Here is an 11801-nt window from a genome sequence, read left to right as displayed (position 1 = left end):
TCTCTCTCTCTCTCTCTCTCTCTCTCTCTCTCTCTCTCTCTCTCGTATGTGTTTCACACTGGAAACCTGGATTTAAATGGAAGCCTTACGTGTTCAAATACCAAGTGTATGACTTAGTAAAGTACCTCACTTCTGTGACTCTCAAGTCTATGTATGGCTTTATACCATAACAAACATTATATGTGTTAGGGATGCAAATCCAAAGATAAAATATGATTAAAGAATCATCTAAAGGGTATATTTGTCCCAAAGTAAGGAACTCCCTCTCACTCAAAAAAGAAAAACCCTTTAAGTCAACTATGCAAGGACTGCTAGGCTGAAGTACTTTTATCTGAGCATGAATGGGATACCTTGCCTTGTTGAAGAATGCCCCTGACCCACCTTTAAAGAGTGAAAATGGATACTCACCTACTGCCAACAGGAAGCTCACTTCCAGAGGGGAAAGGAGAGCTATGTCTTCCTTGATGGGAGGAGATGCAGTATATGGGAAGATGAGGTTAGCTTGTGAAATGTAGAGAAGACTAACTGGGCCACAGAAGGAATTGAGTACCAACTATGGCTGGCTCAGCATCATGCATAAGCCAGGGCTGTTAGAGAGAGAGGGAGGGCTAGCTAAATGGAAGGCCTCAGCTCCTGCCCTTGGGATCTTATAGCCTAGTTGAAGGTCACATGAATGTCACAGGAATGAGAGGGATCATCATCCTTTTATGTTTTCCTTTACTAATTTAAATCCATTTTCTCTCCTTTGTTCCTATAAAGATTATTAAGAACTGACTATATCTCCAGGCCTACTCACACCAGACAGACCCTTCCTCAATTGGAGGCTTTCAGGACACACTGAGGATGCTCTTTCCAGACATCCATTCTGCCTCTCTCTTCCTCCTCCCTATCTGTTCCACTTACAAAGAGCCATCTACACACTCACATCCACACACACTTCCACAGATTTGCCCCAACACTTGTCTCCACTGTGTTGACTGTGATCAAGAGAAAGGAGAATAAATTCAATGGCGCATCACCAACCATTTGCCTTTTCCAGATCATCTCTGGCTTCTACACAGTACACATGAGCACGAAAACAGTGATAGAGCAATCCCCCAGACCACCCAAGCAGAGGTCATGCCAAGAAAACCTGCAGAGTAAGGAAATTCTCACAGCCCAGGCTTCATTTCTGTGTGCCCCCCCCCCCTACTCCTCTTCCCTTTGATTATATCTTCCCCAACAAGCATACAATTTTCTGCTGGTTTTCTTCTTCAAAATCCCATCTGAGGGACTGTCATAGGGAATTGGGTCTGTGGGAGATATTTTTCCCTGTAGTTTTCATGAATAGGAATGACATTTTAAAACTACCATCTAATAACCCTATTTCTAAAATACCAATATCAAACTATTCATTCTCCCCAAAGTAGACTGACTCCTCTCTTCAAGAAGATGTTAGGCCAAAAGTCAGGAGGCCTGCTTAGTGACTACGCAGCAGGATGGCCTTGGGCAAGTCAGTGAGCACCCCCAAACACAAAACATAACTGGCATAATAATTTATCATTATATTGTTTCTCTAAACAGCTTTGTAGAGAGACTCTTACTGCAGAGTCTTTGATTATTCTAAGGAGGAAATTAATAAACTCCAGGACAGAGGGTCACAGTGCTGATACCATACCTGCTACTCAAAAGAGAGCCCCCCTCCAGTCCTCAGTAGATCCAAGAGGCCCTGAATGTGGAAAGTGAGGGTACCAAGTTGGTTTCCTTCCTTGTCTTAAGCTGGGGCCCAGCTGCAGGCTTTTGACCCCGGGGATGGGGCTTTTAGCACAAACTCTATACCCTTAAATCAAGGGGTTACTCTCAGCTGGTGGTAGCCACTGTGCAAGAGAGCAAGGCCTTCAGACAGAGTTGGGCTTTGCAGCTCTAGTCCCGCCCCTATATAGCTCCTGGGAGCGCTCAATCTGCAAAGTTAAACCAAGACCCCCAGCAGCGCCCAAAAAACTACTCTCCGCTACCGCCCCCCCACCCCCCAGTGAGAACTGAAAAAAAAAATCCGTCTTTCCTACGAATTCTCCCTTGATGCCCTTATCCGGAAAACCCTGGCAAGAAGTTTAACACTATCTGTTCTCCTTCCCCTCCCACACGTCGGACCCTCCAGTGTGAGGACCCTCGCGCCCCCACCTCCACCTCTCGCCACCCCACAGAGGGTCCCACTCGGGCCCCTGATGTCCAGCCCCTGTTCTACCTCTTAGCGACTCTCCTGGTCCGGCCAAGGAATAAGAGGCGTGGAGACCTGCTAGTCAGCCTGGCACTGCGCCGCTGCTAGTCCTGAGAGGAGCTGCAGGCGCTGAGAGCGCTCGCCTCTGCCACTCAGATTCCCCCACCCTGTGTACAGCTTTCCGCGGTGGGGTAGGGGCTGATTCATAGCAATTTTCTACACGGCAGCCAGCTCTGTGCCTCAGGCATACCTGTTTGCTGAATTCCCTGGGCTACTCCCACTGTTTTTATATGTACCCCACAATCTTCTCTCCTCTTATTCAAAACAATTTCATCTTTAAGATTAAGCCCTGAGAGTCCCCTTTTCCCTGATCATTCTAAATGCCCTCCCTCTCCTGATCATGCTCTACAGTCTCATATTACAGATGAGGGAAAGGCAGAAGTGGGGTTCAGAAGGTTCAGAAATGTACCCCCAAACACTAGCCTTATTAGTTCCAGGGTCAAGGTGAGGGTCCACACCTCTCAGTTCCATATTCGGCACCCTACTTGGTATAACACATTTATCCCCTTCTAACTTGGTTTTTATGATCATGAAACATCCTTTGTGGACCCTTTGCATGTAAGGGCTCCCCAAAGACCACCACCCTCCACACCTTGCCTCACTTTTTCAGCTCCATGATTCTCACTTTTGTCTAAGGTCTCTGCTCTAAAAAGGTCAATTTGTTCAAAGTTCAGTGAACTAGAGAAGCAAACAGTAACAAGCTTCAAAAAGTCTTCCACCCACCTGGATAGCAATGATCTCAATAACTTTTCCCCACACTACTTCCCCCACCCCATTACTATCATCTTCATCCTATTTTGATGTTTCTAACATGTCTAGACACCTGGGGAAGCCACATGACCATACATCTAAAACTTCTTCCAAGACTGCCCTCTTGTAATCTGTAGCCCACCAACCATATCTACAAACTAACATCAGGTAACAACAATACCTTATTGACAGGGAATAAGGTATATCCAATATTCTCCTGTGATGCACCAAAAGCAGTATGGTGCTATGATACAAGCTATTAAATGAGAGACACTTTCAATGCACAATAGCTTCCCCTTGGAACTCACTCTCTTACTTTCTTGGGTGAAGTCAATGGCAAACAAGAGAATGTGGTTGTTTAAGGATTAAAATAAATTGGAGAAAGTGAGAGTCCAGTATGCTAAAGACTATGTATAAGACAAGCAAGAAAGAAGGGAGAAGCAGAACTAGGGCCAATGAGAGAAGGACAGAAAGGAAAAAGAAAAGAGAGCAGCTGCCTGTTCTGGGCAGACATGGCTAGAGAGAAGGTCCAGGAAGAGCTGCCCTTATTTCCCCAAAGGTTAAGTAAGGCATGTGACTCTAAAGAATGCAGCTTAGAAGAGAGATTCAGAAGCTTAGTGGCAAATTTCTCTTCAGAAATGTGGCAGGAAGGAGGGGGATGAGAGGGCATACAGTAGATCAATGGAAACACACACACACACACAGGGAGGGAGGGAGAGAGAGAGAGAGAGAGAGAGAGAGAGAGAGAGAGACAGAGAGAGAGAGTTCCTGTCATTGTGTCATTGGCTGCATGTATGTGCTGTTTGTACCACCTCCACTACCACCACGATGATCTCGAGCTCTCCCCCTGAAATTAAATAAACCTTACCCCACTCAGAAGTATAATTGGAATGTTCAGGATGAGTTTTCTTTCCATTGGAGGAGAGGCTGTCTTCCTCTCTTGTTGGAAATGGGCTGAGTGCTTTCCATTTATAAGTTTTAGAGCATCAGACCAGGAGATGGAGAAAAGGAGGGAGGGAGCACTTGAGGCTGGTCCAATTGTCCCTGGCATATTCATCCTCCTTCTCATTTTCTCTCTCCCTGTCTCGCTCTCTAGAGTTTTCTGCAGCCCCTCCTTCTGTCCCTGGCAGCTTTGGTCCTCTTCCTCACTGCAGTATCTTGCAGACAATTCCCCCTCTTGCTTGTGATAAGGTACTGATATTGGGCCACCTCTTTCTATTAGTGCTTGCTTTGGGTGGTACTGGGTACTGGAGTCGGTCTTGGGCAAGCTAGGCCTTCATATCACTACTGAGTTACACTCCAGTTATGGTGCTTGCCTTTTAAGGTGGAAGCTTAAGCTGGCATGACAGAAAAAGACTAATATTTGGTGTGAAGGGTATGTTATCAGAGATGGAAAAATAATCCATTTATGTACCCAGCCACATATTAGTATTGAAAGACAGCAGGGAGGCATGGTTTGAACCTGAACTCATAGGAAGCCAATTTAGGTGGCAGACTGGCAAGTTGCTGGCTTAAATTGCAATGATTGCCATGGCAACATAAATACACCAAGATGATTTGAGGTATTAAATAGGTCCAGCAATGAATGTTACTTGGCCTCAGTTTTCTCAACTGCAAAATAGGAGAATATATGTGTGTCCTCACAGTGCTTTGTAGAAAAGTGAGCAGATGACAGCAGGGAATGCTGAGTACTTACCTCAGTACCAAAGCACCAGAGGAAAAAGGACTTGCCCAGGATCACCAAACTCTAACAGTAGAATCAGATGGGAACCCAGCTCTTTCTCACACACACCTGACCCTAGGGGGAGTGCTTTCCATTCTACTTTCTGCTCTGAGAAGAACTCCAGGACTATCCTAAGGAACATCGATTAGGAGTTGACTCTGTGTGTATATAAATGTAGTCACTCTCTCCTTTAGGCTCAGCCTCGGGGGACTGAGGCTCAGGCTCCTGACTGATCCTCCTTCTCATCACCATTCAGGTAATCTCTCTGTCGTATCTTGGACTGATTCATTGCCACTTCAGCACCACCTCTGCTGCCCAACTCCTAGGTGGTGACTCACCCTTTGGCTGGCTAAGGCCTCTGCCCTCCAGGAAAGAGGCTTTCTCCTTAATTAATTGCAGGAGACTCAGCTGCATTGAAAAGCAAAACAAAAACACCCGTTCAATTGGACTTTGAGATTGAGGGCTTTGAGGAGGAATCAAATAGCCCCTTGCCCCAAGCCACTACCCTCTATCCCCACAGTACCTGTAGTGCCACTATTCAAACCCCTCTTCTGTGTTTTCTATACTATCTTTTGAACCTCCAACTCGGTTTTATCAAGGGATTTCATCCAGGATATCTCTCTTCTGCATTACATTTGAGCTGTGTGGCTAGCACTATGTTTGGCTCTGGCAGAATATAAAGTAACAAGAGACATCTCCAGCACCCAGTGAGTGTTGACTCCAAATTTATGAAGATCACTATACCACTTTGTAAAGGAGAAAATATGTCAGAGGAGTAAGAATTTCCTGTGGTGGGTAGACATATCAGGTGGGAGGACCCTACCACAATCTCAAGAACTGAAGCTGTAGTCAGAAGTTTCTCATGGTTAGGGGCTAATATCATGAAGACATCCGTACAGGCACTTCCTTTCAACACAGAGCATTGCTTGAAAAATTGAAAGTTAGCCGAACCCCTTGCTACCCTCCAACTTCCTGGCTTAGGGGCATCAAATAATGATCAAGTCCCTCGGAACTGCCCAGATTCATGTCCCCCAAGCCCACACATCCTTACATTTTTAAATAACGCTCCCGGAAGGAATGTGATGGGTTTTTTTTTTTTATATGTCAATTCCCCGACTACCCTGCGACTTGCCAAGGTAGTCATCTACAAAGTGGCAGCATGGAAATTCGAACCACTGACCACTTGGAAATCCACAGGCTTTGCACAGAACTTTGTGCGATTTGGCTCTGAGTAGTGAGGGGGAAAGACCTTCTCTTCTTCCATTTCCCTTGCCTGTGGTCCATCTCCACAGAAAGAGAACACAAGCAAAGGACAGGAGCCTAAATAATCATGTCTGTGGAGAAACCTTGGAGTTTCCCCGCGAAGGCTAAGGTGCAAGAAATGTAAATCACCTCTGCCGCCCCCTGCCGCTGGTGGCTCCAGGTCCAAGGCTGCTGTGTGCGTGAAGCGCAGGGCTGAGTGCTAAGGGGGAAAAAGAGCTCTCTGACTGTGTGAGAACAGACACAGGTTCCTCTAGGCTGTAAATAGCCCCATTAGATTTGCTGACATAAAGGGGGGAGGGCAGGGTCCTACTGTGTGTCCAGCATGGAGTCAGTGATTTCTAATTGCGGCTGCCTTTTATGTAGTAAATCTGTTGCTATGCAAAAATAATGAGCTCTCCATTAAGAGAAGTCTTCGAGCTATAAGCTAGGGGTTTCCGCAAAAAGCTTCTATGCAAATCTCAACTCTTTACTTTTTGGAACCAATAAAGCCCCCACACTCCGCAGCAACCCACTCTCAGGCAGAAAGAAAAAAGCAGCACACCCTGGGAGGAGGGGCAGAGGTCAAACAGATGGGACAGGGGGAGGGTCCTGGGAGGAGGAGCCTCGAGCGGGGTCGACCACAATCTGAGTCAGGGTCCTCGCTGGGTGCTCGGCGCCTGCTGGCGAAATCCCCGGACTTTCCTGTTTTCCTGGGTTCCGACTGGACCATACCTGGACCCAACTCACTGTTTTGGCCCGGGACAGAGGGGCAACACCCTCAGGTCAAAGGGAAAAGAGCCTCTGTGCCCGCTCCGCCTTGCACGCCCATCCTCCCTCCTTTCTTCCCCGCCTCCACTCCTCGCCCCCTTCTCTTCCGCCCTGAGAGAAGGAGGGGGCGGGCTGTATGTGTATGTATGTATGCATGTGTGCGCGCTCGGGTAAGGCACGTCTGTGTATGTGTTCGTGTGTGGCCGTATATGTGCGATGGGGGGTGAGGTGCATGATTTAACCCAAGTGTTTGGTGGGGTGTCTTTGCTCTGTGACATGAGGAGGCATGTGTTTCTGCTGTTGGTGTGTGCATGCTTGTAAGATGTATGATTCTGCCTGACTGTACTACAGTGCCTATGAGGGTGCGGTCTGGATGTAGGTATGTTCGATGTGTCATTCTGCCGGGTCTGTGGACCTGCTGTGGTGAATGTATGTAAGTTAACAGTGTGTGTGCCTGCTGAAGCTTGTATGCATATGTATATTTTGTGTATGCTTACACTTAGGTGTGTGTCAGTGTGCTTTTACAGGTGGTGTTTATTGTCAGGTGTAGTGTGTGCATTTGTGAGCAAGGCACCTCTATAAGAGCACTAAAGTGTTTGTGTGCAAAGGTTTGTGCAGCTCAGGGTTTTATGTGTATTTTAATTGTATGTTCAAGTGTGTGATTTGGACGTGTGTGTCCAGTTTATATGCTTGCACAGAGAATGAAATACGGTGTGTCTTGGAAGGAGATCATGGGAGTGTATGGATGCAGTGTGTAAAATCACAAGTGTATTTAAAAGAACCCAGGTGATCTTTTGCATAGTGTTTCTCTCTGTCTCTCTGTGTCTCTCTGTCTCTGTGTCTCTCAGTCTCTGTCTCTCTGTCTCTCTCTGTCTCTCTGTCTCTATCTCTCTGTCTCTGTCTCTGTCTCTCTCTGTCTCTTTCTCTCTCTCTCTCTCTCTCTCTCTCTCTGTGTGTGTGTGTGTGTGTGTGTGTGTGTGTACATTGCACCAAGGCAGGGACAAGGAAGGAGGTATGGGCTGGCAACCCCAGCAGGGGCGCCCGCGGGCTTGATCTCCTCGGTGGAGGTCTGCTCTTCCAACGCCATGCCTGCCAGGTCGGATGAGGCAGGGTGTGAACTTACCTGCTGCTGCTTAGAGAACGAAGAGGAAGGCTACGCAGGAGATTTGGCCAGGTAGGGTGCCTAATGCGCGGTGCAGGGGCTAGTGGGAGTAATCTGGAAAATTGTTGATCACTGACCCATGTCACCACCACCCCACCAGGAGGTCCCAGTTTGTCTCCAGCTGAGCACAACTATTTGTTCAAGGCCTGGGTGTTTCACACCTCTATGACTTTGTGTGGGCACATGCAGTTGCCTGGAAGCCCTTTCCCCCTGGGCCTAATGACAAACTCCTACTTAATTTTTTTTAAGACTTAATGAAAGAATCACAAAACTTTCTCTGCTTTTTTCTACCCCTCCCTCGTAGCTGAGGGCTCCCTCCTCTGAATTATCACAATTATACTCTTCATACTTCTCAGGGCATGATCATGCATAACTACAGTTATTAGCTCCTCCTCTCAAACGGAAGGGCTGCTACAGAGAACACCTGGTATATAGGAAGGATAATAACCATCCTAATACTGTTTTCATTTATCAAGCACTTTCTGTGTAGCAGATGTAGTGCTAAGTCCCATTATATGTGCTATCTCCTTCAGTCCCCACAATGAGGCTGTGAGGAAGACAGAGGTATGATTATCACCATTTTACACTTCACAAATCAGGCTTAGAGTAGTTAAGTCATTTCCCACAATGGCATGCAGGTCCTAGGAGACAAGGCTAGTACTTGAACTCAGGTCTGCCATGCTCCCTAAAATCATTCTCCTGTAGCAGGCAGCTTAGATAAAAGTTCTCTGATTTCCTGTTAGACAGTGAAGTCTTTGTCAAACAGTATGGTTTCCCAGGGCTTCCTTCTTCTGAGTTTCCTGACAGTACCAAGAGTACTCAGCATAATTACTTTGGCTCTCAGTTGGCTGAAGCTTTCTCCATCTAACTGCGCCTCACCACCTCCAGTTCCGGGAGCTCTCCTTAGTCTAGTGCTGAAAGAAAACCAAGAATGAGTTGTTTTGTTTTGTTTTGTTTTTTCCTAGTCATAGCATTGCAGAATTGAAAACTGGGAGGAATAGAGGTGAGAGATAAGGAAAGAGTGTGGGACTGTTTGTGTAGTACCCCTAACAGAAGCTGCTCTGCAGTGAATTTCAAGTAAACCAGTCCTCTCCATACCAAATTATATATATAAAATAGAACCCCCGAAATAATTCCTGAATGGACCCTATTTTGTGTTATTCATGCTTGGGGGGAGGGTACTGTGCTTGCCTAACGAGGCTCATGCTGCTCTAATGCCTTCCAAGCAACTTCATCTGCGAAATTCTAATTAAAACAATACATTGCATTTGGGAGAACACATTTGGGGGGGGGGCTTGGTGTCAGCCTAGTCAGAGCCAAAGGATGGCTGGAAGCTCTGGCTCCCAACTGAGCCCCCAGGGAACCATCCTGGACTGCTGCAAAGGGGTCAGGGAATGGAGAGAGAGGGACAATTCAGTGGTGGTGAGTCACTTTGCCACTTTTCCAGGGGGGAAAGTGAGAAGCACGATTTAAATTGCCACTGTTATTATTGTGCCCTTTCAACTGGCACAAATGAGCCTAGTGTATGGATGAAAAGCAGTAGGAACATCCATAAAGCTGCCCCCCAGCTGGGCCTGGGTCAGCACCTCATCCTGGGTGGGGTGGGGCAGGAAAAGCATTGCTTAAAGTATTAGGTACAAAGGCGTCTTTAGGAATAAAAAAAGACTAGTGATTAAAGGGCTGAGATTCACTGGACAGAAAACACCTGAAACCTTTTATTTCACTACACGTAAATCTGTGCAACGAGCTCAGAAAAACTCCAGTCTGTCTCAGCATCTGGTCTCAGGCACTCAGCCCCGCATGGGTCCCTCTGACACTGCAACCTTCCCCTTCTGAAGACACAAGTCTCTTTTCTGCTTCTCCACTTCCAACCAGCTGCATCCTTCCTTTCTAGAAGATTTTCCTCCTGTGTCCCATTACACGCGCGCACACACACACACACACACACACACACACACACACACGTGCGCACGCGCGCACACGGGGCCACTGAATTACCTGTCTAAATCCAGGCAATCAATCTACTTGCATCCACATGGACCTTTTGGCTCAATTTTCATGCCTATGAAATGGGAACAAAGTTTGAAGAAGCTAATGGCTCCAGATTTGAAAGGATTTTAAGATTTCATCTTGGGCCAGAGGATATTAACATACTTTGAGACACTCTCACCCAAGACCCCTGTAAATGATGATATGATAAGGCTGCCAGAACTATTGCCACCATCATAAAAGTATACACACTCAGACACAGACAAACAAACACACACACACACACACACTACACCAATTTCCTTGTATTTTTAAGCTGCTATCATGTTTATCCTGTGGAGTATGGGAAGTGTGCCCATACAGAATGGGGACTAGATGAAGTGTTGTAAAACCAGAAGTGCCTTAATGTCTTCAGACTGCCGTTTATCTTAAATATACAGATCTGCAGGCTCAAGACAATAAAATGTGAATTGTACTAAGGAAAGAAATCTTCATTTCCCTGTGAAAATAAAGTCATTGAGCATCAGTATTTTGTCCTTTTGTGTGTGTGTGAGGCATTGGAGTGAGGCAGCTTTAGAGTTGTATTCTAGCTTGGTCACACTTGGTGTGTGATCTTGGGGAAGGTTACTTCACTTCTCTAAGCCTCGGTTTCCCCACCAGCTTAGATGAGAAAAGGAGATGAATCATAGAGAGCCCCAGCCAAATGCCTGACACTCATAATAAATGTTCAAGAAAAGGTTAGTTAATTCCTTTCTCCATTTTCCCTCTCTCCTGTAGCACCTTAACCAGGGTGTTCAGGGTGTAGCACCGGCTATGTAGACAAATTTTCTCATTACTGGTTTCTCTAACACTCTTGAAAAAGCCCCTTTCTTCTTTTAGGATGATATTTTTTCATCAGCCAAATTGAGCCCCCAACGAAATGAACCTTAGTCCAATTCTCACTCTGCAGTGACTTCTGGCAGTGTGAATGGGACCTGGGTTTGAGAGGTAATACTCCACAAGGTCTGAACCTTCTGATACTTGTTCAGACTTTCCCAACTTCAGCTGCAACCCCAGCCCCAGGCTTGCCCTAAATAGGTGCTATCATGAAAAAGAAAAGAAAAGAAAAGAAAAGAAAAGAAAAGAAAAGAAAAGAATAAGAGACTCTTTCTTGACAAGATTGCCTTATGATTTTATGTGGAGTGTGTGTGTGTGGGGGGGGGTACTTTCTACTCATCTCTACCCTAGAAATCAAGAAGAGTTCCTAAGTTCTAGCAAACTCCAAGGGTCTGAGGAAAATGGGATTGGGGGAGGGGGATCATAGCTCTCTGGGAGATATGACAGAATGGAAATTAAGTCTCTGTTGAATAGTTAATTATTTGTTCCCAGTTAAAGGAAAACTCTCACCTTTGTCAAAGGTAGTGGAGCAAGACCCTATTCTGTACCCCTTCCTCCCTGATGCTATTGCCTCACTCTTAAGACCAAGGCAAGTTACTACAAGCTAAAGTTAGTCACCGTAGAGCTGAAAGTAAGATTAAGGGCTGGGAGTCCAGGTGGTGGCCTGGGTGGGTATAATTCTAGGGAGAGAACAAAACTTTGACAGATGAGAAAAGTACTGATATTCACGGAAGCCAGAGCTCTGAAAGGCCAGCCATTAGCCATCTTCTTTTTTTTAGATTCCATCCTTTCCTTTACATGGTCCCCTCCATCACTGACCCTTGGCATTCCTCTGCAAGCTATTATCAGCAGTTCTGTGTGCATCTGAGGTGGTCCTGGAGCCTCTGCTTTGAGAGGAAAAGTGAGAGGGATATAATACTTAAGAATCAGCCAAATCATACAGAGAACAGTTGGAGCAGCAGTTTGGGATAACCCCATAGAGCTACATAGGCTTCCTTATTAAGCAAGGACGTACTACTGGCTGCTGGCTACTT

General features: G+C 46.2%; 1 protein-coding gene across 5 annotated transcripts in view; it reads right to left on the bottom strand.

Annotated features, from left to right (window-relative positions):
* Arhgap36 (Rho GTPase activating protein 36) overlaps window positions 1–11801 on the bottom strand; it is a 51831-nt gene that overhangs the window by 12799 nt on the left and 27231 nt on the right. The window contains exon 1 of one of the 5 annotated variants that reach the window (XM_021153566.2): window positions 5634–5638. The exons of the other annotated variants lie outside the window; for them this stretch is intronic. Coding sequence (XP_021009225.1) covers window position 5634 — 1 coding nt within the window. The 5' untranslated portion in view covers window positions 5635–5638. Of the gene's footprint in view, window positions 1–5633; window positions 5639–11801 lie in introns of those variants that run through there. 5 annotated transcript variants of the gene reach the window in all.

Source organism: Mus caroli, chromosome X (assembly GCF_900094665.2).
Source record: "Mus caroli chromosome X, CAROLI_EIJ_v1.1, whole genome shotgun sequence".
NCBI classification, from domain to species: Eukaryota; Metazoa; Chordata; class Mammalia; order Rodentia; family Muridae; genus Mus; species Mus caroli.
This window is presented reverse-complemented; position numbering and strand designations above follow the sequence as displayed.